Genomic DNA, 21,587 nt, shown 5'->3' with positions numbered 1-21,587 from the left:
ATAGAGCCACCATAAAAAAACACTGACCATCAAGTGACCACTGGAGACTTCATATGGACAAATACCATGTTTTCCAGTGTTAAAAAATCTAAGAAAATGTTCTTAATAAATTTTGTTGGGTAAAAAAAGAAAAAGGCAATTTCAAAGGTTTGCTTGTTTATTTATTTGTTTTTTTGGTAAGTGAGAGGAAAAACAGACCAAGAGCCAGAACTTGATGTTTGTTTGTTTGCCCTTTCTTGAGACAGTGTCTCGGTATGCAGTCATGGCTGGCTTGAAATTTGGTATCTACAGCAGGCTGGCCTTAGGCACTCAGACATCTGTCTACCTCTGCTTCCAGATTAAAAGCATGAGGTACTTTGTTGTGCCTTTTGAAGACTTTCAGTATTTCCTGACTTTTCATGTCTCAAAATAAGTCCTATTAAAGACCTGTAAATTTGTTTTCTCTCTCTGGAAACAAGCTACCTAGTATATAAATCCTAGAAAACAAGTGCCCAAAATGGCTATGTTGGAGGAACAGGGTAGGAAAGGGGTGTTACTCCTGGTTATCAGGCTAATCAAAAGAGGCAGATATGTAAAGTTCAAGAAGACCAAATGAATTTGCTTCATAGGTGTGGGAAAAAAGTCCACTGAACTTGCTTGTCTCTACAAAACAACAAATTTTGCTACAGCACTGGAAGATAGTGCAGAAGCCAATCATAAACCCATAGAGTCAGATAGCATGGAAGAGTGCGCTCCAGCAACGGTTTCCATGGTACTTCATTTTTTTTTTTCCTGTTTTTAAAAATATTATGACTTATGCATATACAGCTAACGTTGAAAAGTATATATTAGCTAATGACAATTCATTTACTTAAACCCTATATTTTGTACATAAGTGTATGTGAGCAGAAAGTACCTGAGTTGGCCCAAATCACACACAGAGACAAAAGCCATCAAAATTACAATTGAATTTAACATTATTGCTGATAATTAGAAAAAGTTTATTTTTAAAGGTACGTGACTTACCTTTTAAAACTGTCTTCTGATAGACTGAGCGAGTATATTAGTTTTATTATTTCATACCAGTAATGTCATCAACATACTTACAGTATACCGAGTAGATAGCATCAAGTCTACAGATAATTACTTATCAAGTGGTCCCTTTAGTTGTTTGTAATGTCTATTTTAGATTCTAATTATTTCAGAAAAGATGGGAACACTCAAACAGTATACACCAGAAATTTGAGTTCTGTTTTGGCACAGGTGAGCATTCTCTCTGAGTTTTCTAGAATGACACTGATAAACGGCCTAGCACACTTACAGGAACTCGGCTTTCTGAAGTTATGTTTACTTAAGGATAGAGTGTGATAACCATCAGCAGTAGCCACAGAGTACAAAGTACTGTTCTTGATGGTTTTTCTGCGTGGAAGCAAGTTCCTCCATGGTTAACAAGAGCTTTGGAAGCTTGTGAGAAAACTGAACCTGACTGGCCTCTTCATGCCTTGCCTGACCTTGTCAGTAGATTGCAGCATTCCTCTTGTTAGCAGCGGAGAGACTTACTGCTATGCTATTTGGTAATGATAAAGAGAGAAAGTCTTTTTATGGTAGTTGGGCCCTCAAAACCACTCTTCGTGTTTGGTGACAAGGAACAGAGTTGACTGTCAAATAGCCATATTAGCTTAATCTACTGAGCTGACATTACCTCTTAAATTCCCTCCCTGTGCCAGAAACCCATCTGAAGTGAAGGCTTGCAGAGCTAGAGATGCCACAGTACTTTGCTTCTTCCTAAGTACCAATAGGGTTAAACCTTCCTTAATATAATCCCAAACTACATGTAATTTTAAAGCAAAGTTGTGTTTTGCTCTGTGTACTTAAAAATTCCATAAGAGATATTTAATGTATGTTGCTATTTGTAAAATGCTAAGTGATAAACACTTCAGTCTACATAAGAGCAAGTCTGAATAGGGTGCGTGTGTGTGTGTGTGTGTGTGTGTGTGTGTGTGTGTGTGTGTGTGAGAGAGAGAGAGAGAGAGAGAGAGAGAGAGAGAGAGAGAGAGAAGATGGGGGGTGTTAACAGTTAACAACATTGGTGTCTTCCTCAGTTACCTCTCTGGCTTAATTTTTGAGACAGTCTTACTGAGTCTATAAGCCCTAGGCATCCTCCTGTCTCTGCTACCTCAGTGCTAACATCTGAAGCATATATTACCAAACCCAACTTTTTCATGGGAGCAATGGGTATTTAGTAAGTTCTCGTTTCCCCAGTCATGAATTATTTTCCCTTTAAGATACATGAAAACTGGGAGAAAGTACCAAGATTTAAAGTTACAATAAATCATCAATTTCATTTTGCTATTTATATATAGATACCCATTATAATGTTCTTTCATTAGGGCTAGTAGATTTTAAGGGTTTAGTATATTTCATTCTTAGTGTTAATATTTTCACTACTGATATAACAACTTCAAAAATGATAAAAGTAGAACTTATTATCAGGGATGGTGAGGATATTCTTTTTGGCTAAGTACACATAAATGTACATGTAATATAGTAAGACTATATAAGTCTGTAGAGCTTAAGACCAGTGGCTGGGGGGCTGGAAGGAGGGGTGTAGTGTTTGTAACACTTATTTTTAATGATTGTATTTTAATGAGTTTCGAGACTTATGCATAGAATTCCTAACTCATGAGAAAAGCATTTGGAGGGGCTTATAATTTCTACCGTGTAAAAACAAGTCATACTGATAGAGCTGAATTTCAAAATCATTTGAAGAAACTATGAAAGGTTCTCAAATTGTAATGTTCCATGGATACTTTACATTTCCAGGAAAAACAGGGTTAAGCAAATTAAGTTTTACAGGGTACTAAGATCCTTGGTGTCACATCTAAGTAAATCACTTGCTGGTGACATGTCTGGCCCAACTCTTTGATGATCCGTGTTTCTGTTCTACTGGTACACTCAACATTTACCTCTAGTGCTGCTTTCAGTTGTGTTAGAAACCCAACAGTCAGAACTGTTGTCAACAGCACTGCCTTAAACTGAGGTAAATCAGGATTTTAACAATGGAATTGAGCATTCTGAAGGTAAACTAATATTCCATAAGATTTTTATTCCTTTAAAATTTAGATGTTATTTCATGGTAACTTTTCCTAAAAAGAGAAATTAGAAAACTAACCATCCACTATATATTTACTTCAAAGTAAGAAAAATATCAATGTGGTCCAGGGGAATACTTGATAGACACTCAAAGTTATCTAAGAAATCAACTCTGGATTAAAACAAATTGAAGGAACTATAGAGGAAAAAAAAACTAGCAAATGGGAAGGGGATATATTCTGAGTAACTTTTCACTCTAGATTTTTCTAAGTACGTAAAGTCACTAAGAATGTTGATGTTTATCTTACATAGGAAGGAGCCATTGTTTACAAACATTGGTTTCAAGTTTTATATTTTAAGATTATGTGGGAAAATGATAATAGAGAACAAATTAGCAGTAAATTATTGGGATTCTGGGTTAATTCCTATTGAATAAGAGAAATCCTGATAGAAAGAAATGCCTGTAGATAAAGTAGCAGACATGGCCTGTGCATAAAGATGCTGTAATTTCTCAACAAATCATTTTGATAGATTCTTGTTATATTCTGACTGACTTTACTGTGACTCAGAACATGAAGTGATTTTACTATTCTCTCAGCACTTTGAAAAGGAAGAGTTCAAACAAGCAAATACTCTGTATTTCTTAACGTGCAATGGGAGAGCTCATTCTTTTCCTATCGTAGGCTTATGTTACTTGGAGAACTGTAATATATTTGTAACCTTTTAAGTATCATTCAGCGGCTCTTAAATAATGTTTATTCGACCCGTGCTCTCTTAACACATTTTACAAAAACAAACAAAAAAACTCATGGAAAGTTAGTATTCTTTTTGTGTGAATTTTCCAATTGTATTTCAGACTTTAAGAAAGAAAGGCCTTAATGGTTGTGAGAGCCCTGATGCTGACGATTACTTTGAGCACAGTCCACTCTCGGAGGACAGATTCAGCAAACTAAATGAAGATAGTGATTTTATTTTCAAACGAGGCCCTGTAAGTACTTTCACTTTACCTTTGCTTTTTATTTGTTGATCCTTTTTGTTAACTTCATATTTAGGCTCTGAACAAGAAGGAACACAGAGGGTGCGACAGCCCAGACCCTGATACTTCATATGTGCTAACTCCACATACAGAAGAAAAATATAAAAAAATTAATGAGGAATTTGATAATATGATGCGGAATCATAAAATCGCAGTGAGTACTAAAGTATGGTTTGTGCTTTTATTATGTGCATGAAGAAATTGACCATACATCCTACCTCATTTGTACAGAAGATTGAGGACAATGAGTATAAGAGAAAAGATGGTGTTTATTAACTCTTTTGGTTTTACAGAACTTTAAACTTTCCAAAATCTTGCAGTGATAAATGTTGAGTATCTTAAGTGTAGAAATGAGAAAACATTTTAATTAAGGTTCTGCCATTAATTGCCCTTTATAGGCTATTTAGATACCCTGAATTACAATTCCTTTATCTGGGAAGTAAATGTGTTGGCTCACATAATTTTTAAGATTGCTTCTAGTTTTTAAATTCTTTGATTTTTAATATAAGGTATATGTTAGGTGTTTCTGTCTTGCCCATAAGTTAATACACATACATATATAAACATAAACTTGATCTTAAGAATGCCAAATGTAACATAGTTGAGTTTGTTTTAACTCTAAATCATTTTTACTTATTTTATATAATTATCTTCATTTTAGCAGAGCTGAACTGACTGTTGAGCTCTTTTTATATTGTCCCAAAGCCTTGAATAGCAAGGCAACTAAGTATGTAACTGCTCTTTTCTTACACTCTCAGTACTGGACTGGATTTACTGTTCAGTACCTGTATCTTTAAACTAGTCACAAAACAGTCACTGTGATTTTATTATGTACAGATAGCTAACACTGAAAAAGTCAGTTTTGAGCTCACTGAGCGCTTGTACTTGGACTGAAACATCTCAGATCTTCTCACTGGACTCTGTAGAGAGCCACCTAAGACCATCCTTGTACCTCTGTTCTCTAAGTCCATAGGTGTAGCTGTCCTGCTGTTTGTGGTTTAACATCTCTTCAACTATGCCCTAAAGGATGATCCGCATCATATGTCATGTCTTTGACATCGTTTGTAGGAAGAATCACATGAAAATAGCTTTAGGCAAAACAGACAGTAGCAAATAAAGTTGCTGTGACCTCACAGGGATGTTGTTGTCACAGTTAAACTTTAAGCTGCAAAAATAATAAAATCGCTTTATTTGTGCAGTTTGTTTTTTTTTTTTTTTTTTTTTTACTTTCCCTCTACCACTTTAAATTATGAAGGATCCTGCTGTTTGTCATGGTCAACAACTATATTGAAATTGGTCTGTGGAGGAAATGCCAGAGGAAACTAGGAAATGACCATTCAGAGAAAACATGAAATATTTTGATAAGGAAAGATAGCTTTATAATGTGTATAACTTAATCTTTCTACAGTTTCAAAGATACCAGTGCTCTCTATTCTAGCTTGGCAATAGTTAATCTTTTGTAGGCGTCTTTGTATATTTCATTACATGCAAATTACCTTGTGTTCTGTATATAATTACTTGACTTTTCTACTTTAAAAATATCTATCAATCAAATCATACTGGTCTTATTTATAATATCCCAAATTTGGTGTAGTAACTTAATAATATACCTGTACTTTCCCCCTTTGGTTATATTTGGGTTCTCCCAATAGAAATGTAATATTAAATGGGTTTGCGCTTAAGTTCTAATTAATGTTTACTTGGTAACAGTGATATATTTTATGTGTAGATTCAACAATATTACTTTAATTTCAGGTTTAACTTTTTGTTTTGTCTATTTGAATATTTGAAATATACTATATAGTTACATTTAGCATATATCAGTATAAAATTGAAAATGAAAAAGCTTATGTCTGGTATATTCATGTTCAAGTATAATTCTAGAGAAATCGCTTAACACTGCAAATGAAGAAACTGTCCCTATCCTCTATTTTTGATAGAGTTATGTAGTCAAATTAAAGTTATTTAATGTTGATAAAAATGAAACCAATAGTTTTTATCTTTCTTGTTCTTTACTTACAGCCTGGCTTGCCACCTCAGAACTTCTCAATGTCTGTCACAGTCCCTGTGACCAGCCCTAATGCTTTGTCATACACTAACCCAGGGAGTTCACTCGTGTCACCGTCTTTGGCAGCCAGCTCAACATTAGCAGATTCCAGCATGCTGTCTCCACCCCCAGCCACGCTACATAGAAATATGTCCCCGGGAGCTCCGCAGAGACCACCAAGTACTGGCAGTGCAAGTATGTTGTGAAGTATTCTCTTTGCTCTTTTAAAAAGAGGATGAGAAAGGATTTGCTGACAGAGAAACATTATTGTCCTTAGTCTTGATAATCAGGCCAGGAGTGGTGACACATGCCTCAAGTCCCAGCACTTTGGGAGGCAACCAGATCTCTGCCTTTGGGGATAGCCCGTCTACATAGTGAGTGCCAGGGATATGTAGAGAGACCTTGTTTAAAAAACCAAAAATAAACAAAAATACACTTTGTTGTCAAAATGAACAAGAGTCACTATTACATAATTAAGTCCATTTTAAGTACTTTTTTTTTTTTAAACATCTATGGGAAAAACAATTCTGGCCAAAATACAATAGTATAGGGAATATAACACCTATAATTTTTTCTTATCATGCGAAAGCCATGCTGTGACAGGCAGAGAGTTTAACTTGAATGTCGTAAGTGAAGATTTAAAGTTAAATGTGAACCATCATGTTAGAAATCCAGAAGTTAGAGTATGCTGTGCATCTCTTGCTGCTGACTTAGCTCAATAATTCAACATCAGTTTACAGTGCATTTGCCACCTTAGTCCCTACAGTTTTGTATTGCCTTCCCCCAAGTTTAATAATAGTGCTCCGCGTGAACTGTCTTCTCATCGGGATTTACTACTTGATACTGATGCACAGGATGGCAGGTATAACAAGAGCTTAATATTTAAATTAATATATACTTAATTAAAATATACTTAATTAAATTAATTTAAATTAATTAAATTAAATTAATATATAAATAATTAAATGTATACTATGCATAGACCCCCCCAGCACATGTGTAGTTAAACATGTTACATGTACAGTTTATACTATAGTACTATATATACATACATACATTGTTAAATCTTGTCAAATTATATATTAGTGGCAACTTTCGAGTGAGCTAATTTTGTTTTGGTTTGATTTTTAAGAATAGAGTGTAGGTTATAGTTTGGCTGTTTGTGAAGTAAAGAAGGCTAAGTTTTATTCACTCTTTCTTTTCTCTGTAATATTGTTAGGTGGGATGATGAGCACTACCGACCTCACGGTGCCAAATGGAGCTGGTACTAGTCCTGTGGGTAAGTAAAGTTCTATTGTTTAACTCTGTACGTGTCTATTTGACCTGAGTTACTAGTAAGTATTGCCTTGCAATACGGCCTTTTATCTTCTAAGGGATAGTTTCACTAAAACTTAACAATTTTCTGCAGTAGCCCTGCTTCATCCCTGACTGTAAGTTCAGATATCTATTCATTTAGTAAGGACTAAGTGCTTTCTCCATCCCAGCTGTTTTCTTTGCTAAACACTAAGTTGCTCTAATGCAACATTTATAGCAAGATCTTTTTAAAAGCATATTTTAAGTTATTTTGACAGTATCATGTAGACATATACGTATCTCACGAACAGGATAGTGTACCTTGAGTATCTCCCTGCCCACCATTCCCCTTCTTACTCCCTTGATGCCCCTCTATGCCCATACAGTCCCCTCCTACCTTCATTGTCCTCTTCCTTCTTTGCTTTTGTAAATAAGCCACTGAGCTCAGCTTCCTGCTTGCAAGTGGGAGTGAGACCATCCACCAGAGAATAGACACCATAACAAAAACTACAACCCCAAGGAAAAATGACCTTTCCTCTCTTGGTAGCTGCTAACTGCAACAACTCCTCCGCTAGAGGTGGAATTCCTCCCTAATCCATACTAGAATGTTGGATGACTTAATCTTGTGCAGGTAGTCAGAGCTTGTGTAAGTTGGTGATTGTGATGGTCATGTCATATCTGGAAGATGGCAGACAGCATTTCTCAGTATTCCTCCTGATCCTCCTGTTCTTACATTCTTTCCACCCCTTCTTCTGTGATGCTCCTTATGCCTTAGTGTGGGGTGGGGGGAATAAGTAGATCTTCCCATTAGGGTTAAGTACTCAACAGTCACTTAATCTGAGTATTTGAATTATTCATGAGTCTCTGCATTGACTGTTGCCCACGGCAAAACAGCTTCTCTAAGATTTGACAGCAGCTAATATTTAGAAGAGGTTTGGCAGTTGCCTTCGTAGATCATGTCTTAAGGAGATGCTTTTATGTAACTTTTGTTATCACTAAAGTTAAACTATTGGCAAAGGACTTCATTTTAAAACACCATTAAATATTTTCAGAAATTGGAGTACAAAGAAATGTGTGTATACTACTAAAGTTAGAGATCCAAATGATTTCTCTTGAGGATATGCTTTGGTGGTCATGTGTAGAGCATTCACAGTTTGTCATCGTTATAGCCAAATAGGCTTTTTTACTTTGGACTATCCCAGCATGTGTGATGGTGGTGATTAAATTTAATGCCTCATACATCTTCAACAAACACTGTTAAATAGCTCTATTCCCAATATACTATGCACAGTGGGTCCTAAACAATAGAGTACCACCATTTAACTTGAAACAAAACAAGGTTGTAAGATGCAAATAGTGTGGCTACTAAGACTGTTTATTTCTGGTTCAATTTACTAAGGCTCTTGCCTTCTGAATTCTTGGTGTTTTAAAGATGTGTCATAATAGGGCTGGAAAGATGGTTCAACAGTTAAAAGTATTTGTTGCTTTTTTGGTTTGGATCCTAACACCATATGGAGGCTTACAACTATAACTCTGGTTCCAGGAGATCCAATGCCTTCTGTCCATGTCTGGGTATCAAGTGCATGTATAGTATGCATGCATACACTCTCTCTCTCTCTCTCTCTCTCTCTCTCTCTCTCACACACACACACACACACACACACACACACACACACATGTGCGCAAAACATTCATACACATAAAATAAATGGTTCTAAAATATATTATAAAATATGTCATAACCTGTCTTTCCAGTCCTGACATGTGGTAAAATAGATTGTGATTTTGACATTAATGTCTGCAACACTTTAATTGATATTTTAGCAGATGTAACTGGATTAAGAAAACCGCTGTAGGGTTCTAAGAGACCAAAGGTAGGAAAGTATATGAAGGTTTTGCTCTCAGTTACATTGGGACTGCTATGGTCATGTATGTATGTTTTCAAATATGTATGGTTTATTTAATTGTAACCCTGTTTATTGTCAGGATCCAAATGTAGTCTTCCCATATACACTTAGGTTTTACCCTCTCTGACACCAGTGAGACAGTATGTTTAGAGTCCACCAGTATTTAAGAAAACCTTGCATATTTATACCACATTGGGCTGATACTCCGGAAGGCTGGGCCCCATGTACAGTGATGCAGAAATAAACAGTCCCTGTTAGTAGCCACACTATTTTTATTGTACTTCTTTTTCTTTCTTTTTTGTAATTCAATGGTGTTGGTTTATTTTTTTTTGGGACCTGTTGTGGGTAGTGGATTGAGAATACTATTCAGTATTGTTTATTTAGTATGTGTGAAGCATGTTATTTAATCACCAACATTGTATACACAAAGTGTATACCCAGCAGTATTTTAGTTAGAGCCTTAGTGTGAATATGGGGCATACCTGTAACCACAGCATTTCAGAGGTCATATGGGACAAAGAGAATCCTGGGTTCTAGACCAGCCTGATCTGCACAGCAGATTGTAGCAAGTTAAAGTAAGTAGCAGATTAAAGCAAGTCAAATTAAAGTGCCAAAAACCTGTGTGACTTTCACTTGCTAGTTTGCATCTGGTACTCCCTTTTATTTAACACCAAAAAGATGTAATGAAGCCAATGGTATTCATGCACGCTTTTGACACCTTATAGTCTTTATTAAAAGGTTTGAAAAATTGCTGTGGTTATAAAATATCTAAACCCCTAATCCATTTTCTGAGACTTTGTCTAAAGAAGTAAGCTAGGGGCTGGAGAGGTGGCTTATCAGTTAAAAGCATTGGTTGCTCTTGTGCAGGACCTGGATTCAGTTCCAGCACCCGCATGGAGGCTCATGTCTGTCTATAACTCAAGGTCCAGAGGATCTAATGGTTTCTTCTGGCTTCTTAGGGTTACGAGGCACTCATATAGTACACCCATTCACATAAAGATAAATACGTCTTTAAAAATAAGAATTAAAGTAAAATATATAAAGGTTCATGCTAACTCTGTTGCAGTGAATAATGGGATGAAATAAGCATAGTAAGCAGTGTGAAAATTAGGTAAATGTCAAATGAGTGTTTTATTGTTGTGATTTAAAACTATGCAGGAACTATACATACAGACAAAAGCATAAGGAACCCCAAATCGATTCCAGTAGTTAGAGTTATAACATACTAACTATTTCTCTGTTTATTTTTTTGAATGTTATGTGATATAATAATGATTGTATTCCTAAAGTCATAACATTTTTATTATAGTAAATTGCTTTTTTGGTGTTTTCTTTCCTCTGATTTGATACTTTATTGTTTTGTTTTGCTTTCTATCTGTCATTATTGAAAACTTAAACAGGCAGTTGTGCATGCTATAATTTACATAGCTCTGTCATGGTGACTGTTTGTTTATGATTTACTATGTACATTTTGCTGCTAAGAATATAAATGTGTTACTCAGCTTATAGTATAGCTCAGATATTTATTTAACTTTTGGCCTATATTATAATGTTAAGATTGGGAAAACAATTGATATATTCAGCACCTACACTTAAAAGAGATTGTGGGTCTTGGTGGGTGAACATAGTATGTGTGTATGTGTATGTTTTGTATACATATACTTTCTTCCCAGCCTCTAACTACTTTTCTTAAAAACATGTTGAGAAAGAAAGATAAATTGGACTAGAAATAGACAAGTTCAAGAAACTTCTGGAATTGCCATGTGTTGAATGAAGTAAGAGGTTGGGGGGTTGCATGGTGCCAGAGCAGTGGAAGCTAGAACGATGGGTGAACTGATTGTGTTAGATGGACAGTTGTATGAAGATGGCATGGGAGTGGCAGAGGGTGACACTGAAATAGGGATTTAAAACATTAGTTTGAGATGGCAGCATTTATCTGGAGAAAGTACCCCCCCCCCCGAAGTGGAATTTGGACGACAGAAATGTGTAATTGCTCAGTCATCACATCGCATGAGAACTGATGCAGTCTCGGCAGAGGAGAAAGTGTGTCCTTAGTGCACTCCACCCAGGGCAGAAGGGGAAGGAATGTAGTGTTTTGAAAGGAGGGCACAAACGGTTTTTATTAAATATTTCTGATACGATCCACAGTGTCCATTGTGTGGGAATTGTCATCAAACTAAGTGAATGTGTCATTGATTACTTGAAAATCATGATCTTTTTTTGTACTTTGATAAACTTTTTATCTTCATATAAATGACATTTTAAAATCTGTTACTATATATTTATGCATATGTATTGAGTAGTGTGCTGAGCATGTCAGTTTTGTGGTTGTCATTGTGTAGCCCTGGCTTGTGGGAAGTTTACTATGTAGATCAGGCTAGCCTCAAAACTCACACTGATCTGCCTGCCTCTGCCTCCCAAGTACTAAAATAAAAGGTGTGTGCTACCACTTCCAATCTGAATCTTGCTTGAAGTTTTTAGAGTTCTCTGAAGTTTGCTTGACAGCTGGACTTCAAAAGTGGCTTTACAGAGAAACATTAGCGACATAGTCATCCACTGTTTAGTGCTAGAAGAGCAGTAGCCCTAAGGCCATGGAAAAAACTTGCCACCCACTTGAATACATTGCTTCAATAATGAGATTCATATTTGGAAATACAAGCTGAACTGATAAAATGGGACAACATGCCTTCTACCAATAGGACCATAATTGAAATGAGGCCTGTTAAATTTCTGGACGCATAAGTGTATGGTTTACTTAAGAGTGTTTTTGTTAGAATAATAAGTTACCATTCAAGTTTTAACAATAATCACAGTAACTTAAATTTATTCAATTAAGAAGACAAATCATCCTGCACAGTGTCTCCATTATAGAACTTAAACAGAAGCTGAGAGGCATGCACAGATACAGTCTAAGAGAATAACAAGCTTGCGCTTGAGATTAGCTTCAGTCTGGCAAGTTGCCAGACACTTACCTCATCCTGTACTTACTGTCTGCTGTGCTGCCCTGGTGGAACAATAAGATGCTGTGCTTTTAACTCCCCTTCCACTCTTGTAACTTGATTCTCATGGGTTACTATGGTCTCATATAAAATGCATTACAGATTTCACATGGAAAAGTAGCATTCATGATTCTTAATGATGCATGCCTCTAAATTACATATTTGCATCATATAATAATAATAGTGGGGTTGTTTTAAATTTTAGTTTAAATCCTTGAAATAGCTTTTCAAGTATTGTAGAATCAGAACACACATTCTTGGCATTATATATTAACAGAAACTTCATTAACCTTATTGCTCTGTAGTATAAATTTATATTTCTTCTAACTTTGAATATGTTGTTTGTAAAATATTTTTTATTCTCCAGATAACAAAATCTGTATTAGCTCTTGGGTGAGTTCTGTTCTGCTCCATAAGTGAATGACCTAGAGAAGAGGTGATGTTTTCCCCCAAATGAAGCTCTGCAGAGTGTTGTAAAGAGACTGAGCCCAGATTGAATACCCTTCAAGACAGTGAAAGCAGAATGCAGGAAATAGCCTCACAAAATTAACTGAAACAACAGTCCCCACAACAAAGTAAAGTCACACACAAAATTGCTATGTTACATGATACAGTTTTTGAGAATGAGAGAATTGGTTGGAATAGAAGGCAGAGGAAAGCACAGTCATGTTCCAAGAGCATCCTGAGCGGAATGAGCAGTTGTTAGATGCCATTCTTTCTTGTCTTTGCCATTGTGCAGGTGCCAGCTCATCAGTGTAGTATTTCATTTTTATAATAGTATTTTCATCTCTAACATTTATAAGCAGATAATTAAGGCCTCTATTTTCTTTAAAATCTTATCTTCACAAACTTTTACTATCTTCCTAAGCATAGTATTGATTTATTTTTTATGTGTGGGGGTGTTTTATCTGCATGTTCATCTGTGCATTACATGTATACCTGTTACCCTAAGAGGCCTGAAGAAGGCATGGATCCCTTACAACTGTAGTTAAAGATGGTTGTGAGCTACTATGTGTATGCTGAGCACCGTACCCTGATCCTCTGGAAGAGCAACCTAGGACTCCTAACTATCAAGTTATCTCTCCATTCCCCTAATTATAGTCTTCTAAGATTTCAGATTCAGGACTGTCAAACTAGCTCAGCAGGTAAACATGCTTGCCTCCAGATCTGATAGGCTGAGTTCAGTCCCCAGATTCCACATGATAGAAGAAAAGAACCAACCCATACAAGTTGTCCTCTAATTTCCAGGAATGCCTCTCCTCCACAAATAAGTATAATTTTAAACATTAAATTATAGAATTCATATATCAATTTTTCATTTGACTATATATTACTTAATATGCCTGAAATTGTTTTGTAAACCTCCAGATAGTATACCAAGTAAACATAGTTCTGTTTCATTCAAGAAATTCTATAGAATTAAAATGTGTGTGGTATATGCATGTGTGTATGTTAGTGTGCCCAGCCATGCTGGCATGTTGACAGAGGTTGATGTTGTGATGGCTTCTTGAACCTCTATCTTATTTTTGGAGGCAGGGCCTCACTAAACTCTCACTTGGACTTCCAATCCCTGGGTCTGATTGTTTCCACCTCACCATCACCACTGGAGTTACAGACATGTACCGTCATACTCATCTTCCTTTTAAGATTTACTTTGTGTGTGTGTGTGTGTGTGTGTGTGTGTGTGTGTGTGTGTGTGTGTGTGTATGTGTGTTTGCACTGTGTGTGTGCAGGTGCCCTCGATGCTTGAAGAGGGGGAGCCTAGGTGATTGTGGGTGGTTAGGAATTGAACTCATATACTCTGTAAAAGTAGCAAATGCTCTTAACCACTGATCTATATCATCAATCCTCACACCAGGCTTTGGCTATCCTGCTTGCAGAGGTACTTGACCCACCAAGCCATTTCCCCAGCCTGCTAATAGTTTCTTCTGTGAGGTGTTTGATTGCAAGTGCTCTAATTTGCATATTCTATGGGGTCTTTGCTGTGATACTGGGATTAGAGTTAGAAAGCTTGTGCTTACACTGATCTCTTGAAGTCTTTTCCCATAGCAATTTCAGTATTCCAGGTTTTTAAGAAAAGGTCTTTGATTTGCTTCGAGTTGATTTTTGTGCAGGGCTAGAGTTAGGGGTCGAATTTCATTTCTGTGTGGTGTATATCCAGTTTTGCCAACACCACTTATTGAATAGAATATCTATTCAAAAAGCATGTACTTTGTCAGCAGCTAGGTGTCTATAGCTGTTTGGATTTATCTACAAGTCCTGTATTGTATTACATTGACCTATATGTCTTTTTATGCCAGGTCTATGCTGTATTTCTCATATGGTTCTGTAATGTGTGCTTTTTGCCTAAGATTGCTTTGGCTATCTGGTCTTCCGTATTACTTCATAAATTCTAGTGCTCTTTTTTCTAGTTCTAGGAGTAATGTTATTGACATTTTGCTGAGCACTGCAGTAACTGTGAGGATGGACTTTGGTGCTGTAGCTGTCCCAGAGTCATTCTGCTAGTTCAGGAGTATGGACGCTCCTCTGTCTGTCTGATGCCTTCAGATCATTCTTTCAGCCTCTTAAAATTTTCCTTAAATGAGTCTTTGACTGCTTTGGTTAGATTTATTTATAGTTTCAAAATATAAAATATGATATTTTTCTTATTTCTTGGTCCATTTGATATTTATTGGTCTGTGAGTATATGTCTGTGTATAAAGTACTGGTTTTATATGTTGATTTTGTCTTATAACTTTACTGAAAGTCGTAAGTCTTGTTACTATATTGAGTAACCGTGTGAGCTAACTTTCTGTTTCGTTCTCCACTTGACAGGAAATGTCAATTCTTTCTGTTAGTATGAGCATGCCTTAGTCTGTCTTAGATAGCCTTTATTATGTTGAGGTAGGTCTGTCCTCTTTTCTTCACGACTTTTTATCATGAATATGTATTAAACTTTGTCAAAAAAAAACTTTTCTGTTGGGGCTATCATGTGGTTTTTATGTCTTAAAGTCTCTTAATATGGAGTATGACATCTATTGATTTGCTTTTGCTGAATCAGCCTATGTCCCTGGGATGAAACCAACTTGAACATAATATAGCATCTTAATGTGATCTTGAATTCAGTTGGCAAGTATTTGTTATCCTGATAATACTGGCATCATAGAATGGGTTTGGTGGGAGTGTTTTTGTTTCTTTGTTTTCTAGAAGTTTGGGAGAATTTAGCAGTGAATCCATGTAGTCCTGGTTGATTTCTTGTCTAATAGAACTTAGAGGTACATTAGGTTTACTTGAGCTCCTTCTGGCTTTTTAAAGTATGAACACAGAGCTATTGACTTTACTCATAGGACATTGGCTATATCCCAGAGGCTCTGGTAGGCTGTGCTTTCATGTTCATTTGACTCTATGAGTTTTACAATTTTCTCCCTGATGTTAAAATTGAGTTTCAATTTGAAAATTGAAAAGTATAGCTTTCAAAAATTCAAAAAAGTATAGCTTAGTCTCCAAGTTTTTATGTATTTTCTGAGCTTAGTCTTGCTGTTGAGTTCTTGTTTTAGTTCACTTGCGATCTGGTTAGATGCAGGGAATCACTTCAGGTTTTGTGTTTGTGTGTGTGTGTGTGTGTGTTTATTAAAACTTCCTTTGTTGTCTGTAATATCAGTTTTAGGAATAGTTCCATGTGCTGCTGAGAAGTGTATATTCTCTCTCAATTAGCTAGGATGCTGTGTAGATACTTGTTAAGTCCAGTTGATTTATTTGGTAGTTAAGGTGTGAAGAGTTTTTTTTTTTTTTGTTAATTTCCTTTTGCAAGACCTGCTTATGTGTGAGTGGGTAATGAAATCTCCTGCAGTACTGCATCTCATGTAGTTCTTGTGCCTTTTAATGTTTGTTTTATGAATGACCAAGGAGAACCAACTAGAACTGCTAATAAAATTAATGGTAACGGCAAGCCCTTCTCAATTATAACCTGAATGCAAAGGACTAATTCACCATTAAAAGACAGACTAACAGACTGTACTTAAAAACGAGGTCTATCCATTCGGTTGCCTCTAAGAAACCCATGTAACTAGAAAAGATCTAAAACCTGAGAGGCTTCTGGATTTGTCCCATAAACATTTACAATAGTTCTGCCCTGCTGGGTGATGAATGTTCCTTTTGTTAATATGTAGTGGGCTCTCTTATCTGCTAACTAGGTTTGGTTCCATGTCTTCATTATCGTCAGATGTAAGGACTGGTAAGTCAACTTGTTGGCAGCTCTCTGTTGCTTGGTAGGCTGACTTGAACCTCAGACAAGCCTCTGGGTTTTGGATCTCTTCTAGTTACATGAGTTTCTTAGAGCCAACTGAATAGACCTCATTTTTAAGTAGTCTGTTAGTGTGTATCTTTAAGTAGTGAAATAGTCACTTGAATTCAGGTTATTGAAAGAGATGTTATTATTGTTGATTTTTGTTGGCAGTTGTTCTGATTGGTTTTCATTGTTTTTGTTTTTTGTTTTTTCTTCTAAGAGAAGTTTGCTGGTTTTGGACCTTATGAATTTTATCTCTTTTTGTCTTTTTTAGTCCTTTGCTTTCATGAAATATACTCTCTTTTGTGTTGTGAGTAAACTGTCAAAACTCCTTTGTGTATATTATTCTTTAAGCATTTCCTGCTTAATGGCCACAGATTATATTACTTGTCTTAACTTGGTTCTCCATCAATTTTAATAAATTATTTTGCTGGGTTTGACAGCAATGGTTTTTATAGGCTGTGAAATACACTACTCTTTGCTTTCCTTACTTTTAGGCTTTCGGGCCTACTATTATTCTAATATTTCTGCCTCTGTGAGTTGGTGTTTTCCCCTCATAGCTTTTTGGGTTGTTTGTTTTAAGTAAATCAGAGACAGAGGCAGAGAGACAAAGGGAACAAAAACATGCACCATGCTACATGCTTCGCGGTCAGAAGACAACCGGGTGTTTCTTTTGCTATTTTATAGGATCCAGAGATGGAAGACAGGCTGTCCTGCCTGCACTCAGTTGCATTTACATACCTGACCTTGCCTTATGGCTTTTAGTATTGTTTCTTTGCTTTGTATTTCTAATTACATTTCTTTATTGTGCATATGTATGGGAATATATACATGTCTCTTTCTCTTGGTTTGAGAAAGTTTTCAGATATTTTAGTGAATACGCTATTTGAGCCATGGACTATCTTAGCTTCTTTTTCTTTATTTTTTTTTTCCTTCCCATTTTTAAGTTTTTTCTCCAAGTGACTTATTTGTGTAGTTCACGTTGGTTAACTTTGTTGTATGAATCTTGGGTTGAGTTTGTAGCTTCCTTTTCTTTCGTGAAGTCCCTTGTTGGTTTGCTTCCGTGGTCACTGACGTGTTGTAGGTAGGCCTCGCTCTTCTCAGCTGTCATCCTTCCCGGTGCCGAGCAGCCGCAGCGCAGTGCTGTACCTGTGTTGTTTTGTTCCTTGATGTGTTTATGCATCTGTGGAATTGTGCTCTGCTTTATGACTTCTCCCCCTTTCCTCCTGCTTTTGTATTTGAGTTTTCTTGTTCTGTTGTCTTCCTTTGGATATATGTCGGAAAGACTGAGTGCAGAAGCAACTGTAATGGTTGACATATTCCCCAGTCTCAGCTGCAGAAGGCTCTGCTCTTCACCATGTTTCTGCTGTAGGTGAGACTGTGCTAAGTTGGAGAATGGTGTTTATTTGTTGAGACTTTTGTTTCATTTTGTTTTGTTTTTAGAGCCAGAGGTATCAGTATTTAGTAGTGAGGAAAAATAAGGGGTTAGGCAGTAAGAAAAGTAATAGAGAAAATATTGTTTATAGGTGCAGAAGAGAAAAAGATAAATTTAGAGCCTTTTCCAAGGATAAACAAGTTACAGCATATCAGTCAAACACTTAAAGTACAAAAATATACATACATTATATTATCAATTATTCTTTTATTATTACACTTACTTATTTGTTAGGAGGGGCATGCAGGTGATAAGGTGCCCATGTGAGGTCAAAGGACAATTTATAGGAGTCAGTTCTCTCTACCATGTGAGTCCTGCAGAACAAACACAAGCCATTATGCTTGGTAGCAAGTATCTACCCACTAAGAGCCATCTTGCTGGTCACCCCCATTTTCAGATTTCAAGATACAAATACAGAACAAAAGTAGAAAAGATTTAAAAATATGTAAATACAAATGAGTATTTGTCATAATAATAGTACAATATTAATAACATTGTGTTTCATTATAAATGGTAAATTTTATATGTCGTAAACAAAATTCTTATTTTTTATAAAATTGATCATCTAACTTCGTAAAATTTATCATTTTAAAAACATATATATGTATATGTAAAATATATATGTATGTATATATATATGGGCAGTTATGCAGTTGGCATTATTTTAGACTTATTAATTAAACTATTTTAATGACTCTTTACATGTTAATAAGCAACTGTTTTTCCCTTTCCCAGGGAATGGATTTGTAAACTCAAGGGCCTCTCCAAATTTGATTGGAAATACTGGTGCAAATAGTTTAGGCAAAGTCATGCCTACAAAGTCTCCCCCGCCACCAGGTGGTGGCAATCTTGGAATGAACAGTCGGAAACCAGATCTACGAGTTGTCATTCCCCCTTCAAGCAAGGGCATGATGCCCCCACTTGTAAGTTGACCCACTCTTGAGCTTTGTTCTTTAAACACACAGTTTATAGTCATCTGTATCCTTCTCTGAGGTCTTCTAAGCCTCCATAGTGTCCATTGGTTTTCTTAATGAATTTTCTATTCACACTTAGGATTTGAAGAAAAATATTATTTTAAGTGCTTAAAAGCTGAATTATTCAAATAAGACATAAAACTGCTTAATGGGTATTTAAAATAAAAGCTAAATATGGAGAGGTTCTTATGCTCAATCTTAATTTTTTCAGGGTAAATTTTTCTTTAGACATTTGACTTCAGTTTATGAATTAAACATGCCATCTCTGTTCTGTACTTGACATACTTTCAATAATATATTATGTGCATTTCGGTGAGGAGTAATGAAATTATTTACTAGAAAATTCTATATACCAAAGAGAACTGCTACAGAATGTCTAGGGAAGAATGCTTGCAAACTGGAAGGAATTATTCTCTAAGTAATTTTCTTTGCTTATTCCTTTCAAATAATCCTTCTCTTTGACCATAGTATAATACTTCCTACTTTACCTCTTGACAGTGTCTTACAGTTCTAGAGTCATTTGCTTTTGAATTGTCTTTTCATGTGAAGAACAGAATGTGTATGCTCCTTAGCTTCTTGTAGACAGTTTTAGAATACACATGCAAGTTTTAAAGATATTTTGAGTTCAACAGCAGTTTCACTATTAGCATACTAAATGATATGCCAGGAGCTCATTCTAAATTTCCATTTGCATTTTGATAAGTGCAAGTGATGCTGTAGACTCAGGGAGTGATTCTACATTTGTGTAATTTTTCATAGATTCCAAAACATCAGTAATTTGTTAGAGTTTTTTCTCATTTAATTCTCAACTATATTAATCATAGTGAGGTAGAGATGAGAAAACAGAACTAAAAGTTACTATTTGTCCAAGATAGCAGTATACCTGCCCAGGATTTTTAAGTCATAATTTGTTTAAATTTCAGACTGCATTAGATAAATGAAAGTGTGGGGGGGGGGCTCTTTCATTTGGGAAAACAAAATTTTAAATAAGTTGCTTTTAACTTTATGCTGTTAAAAATTTCATTTTGGGGCTGCTAGTTCACAGTGGTCAGATGGCCTAGGGGCTGGAGAAAGATGACTGCTATGGAGAGAGATACTAGTGCTAGTGTGATTAGTGAATCTCTGGAGTCAAGCATGCAGTGAAACTCCTGAAGCCCCAGTATAGGAGGGCACGGGGAGATATACTGAAGGTAACCACAGCAACAATAACTTTCAAACCTAGTAGTTCCTGAGAACTAAACTTGGCACCAAAATCAAACATGATCTGAGAGCTACAAGACTTTATTATGTAGTGCAACATGTCTGAAAGTGGAGTTTGAAAAGAAGAACAGTAGGAACAGTGGTCTAAGGGAGATAACAGTCACCAAGTAGGATAAATGACTGCAGAGCACATGTGAGCAAGCACACACACATGGTAACTGGTAAAAAGAAAAAGGGGGGCAAATAGAAATCCATAAAGACAGCCAAGGAGTAGAAACACGTGCCTTACCAAAGATAGACCTCCGTACTGCTGAACAATAAACACAAATTGCACATCACTATACCCAGCAAAAATATTCTTAAACATAAACGCAAAGCCTTTCAAACCAAGACCAGGAATTTATTGCCAGCAGAAGTACTCTACAAGAAATGTTACAGTTTTCATGAAAAAGTAATACTAGTGTCAACAAAACCTTGACTGTGTGCAGAGAAACAAAGACAGAGGGAATAAAAGAATAAACAGCTTATAAACCTTTTACTTTAGAACAGCTTTTGATTCACTGGAAAGATTACTAAAATCATTCGGTTCTCTATACTCACACAATTTTTTAAACAATTTATAATACTATGGCACAGTCATTAACATTAATGAACCAGTATTATAAATTATTATTAACTAAAGTTCATATTCACACACATTTCCTAAGTTTTAAACTTCATCTCTTTCTTCATGTCAGGAGCCAGACTAGGTTTTATAGCATATTTCATGTATTAATCTTGTCTTCTTCAGCTCATCTAAGACTTGCCTTAAGTGACCTTGGCATTTTTGAGGAACACTGTTCACGTGTTCTATAGAATGTCCTTCAGTTAAGGTTTGCTTGATGCTTTTTCAGATTAGCTTGGAGTTACTGGTTTAGAAAGGTAGGCAGTGTAATCTTTTTATATTAAGTTATGAGATATTTATTAAACATTTCACCAAAATAGACTTCTATTTCATACAATAAAAATTAGCAAATTTACAAAAACTGACTCTCAGTCTATAATCAGTAGAAATCAGTTTCAGAAAGGTATCTTAATTTAGAAATATAACTATAAATTTACCTTTAAAACAATATTTTCATTAATTCTTTGAGAATTTCATACAGTGTATTTTGATGAATACACTCCTACAACTCCATCCAGAAACCCTCCTACCCACCCAAATTTGTGTCTTCTTTTTTTAAGAACAAAACAAAATGTACAGAGCCCCTTTGTGGTATCAGTATGGGAACTCCCCTGGAGTATGGCCTACCAGTGATCATAACCTTAAAGGAAACTGACTCTCTTGCTTAGTAGCCATTTGCCAATAGCTTCTCAGCTA

At 35.9% G+C, this 21,587-nt stretch overlaps 1 protein-coding gene across 6 annotated transcripts in view; it reads left to right on the top strand.

Moving 5' to 3' along the window:
* MEF2A (myocyte enhancer factor 2A) overlaps positions 1-21,587 on the top strand; it is a 117,828-nt gene that overhangs the window by 79,971 nt on the left and 16,270 nt on the right. For 3 of the 6 annotated variants that reach the window (XM_080914113.1, XM_080914115.1, XM_080914112.1), the window contains 4 exons: positions 4,125-4,262; positions 6,131-6,350; positions 7,375-7,434; positions 18,789-18,976. In XM_080914113.1, coding sequence (XP_080770239.1) covers positions 4,125-4,262; positions 6,131-6,350; positions 7,375-7,434; positions 18,789-18,976 — 606 coding nt within the window. Of the gene's footprint in view, positions 1-3,928; positions 4,061-4,124; positions 4,263-6,130; positions 6,351-7,374; positions 7,435-18,788; positions 18,977-21,587 lie in introns of all 6 variants that reach the window. The other 3 variants (XM_080914116.1, XM_080914114.1, XM_080914117.1) reach the window with 2 other exon arrangements.

The sequence above is a fragment of the Micromys minutus genome (assembly GCF_963924665.1).
Source record: "Micromys minutus genome assembly, chromosome: 3".
Taxonomy (NCBI): domain Eukaryota; kingdom Metazoa; phylum Chordata; class Mammalia; order Rodentia; family Muridae; genus Micromys; species Micromys minutus.
Note: the sequence above shows the minus strand (reverse complement) of the source record. Positions and strands in the feature narration are given on the sequence as shown.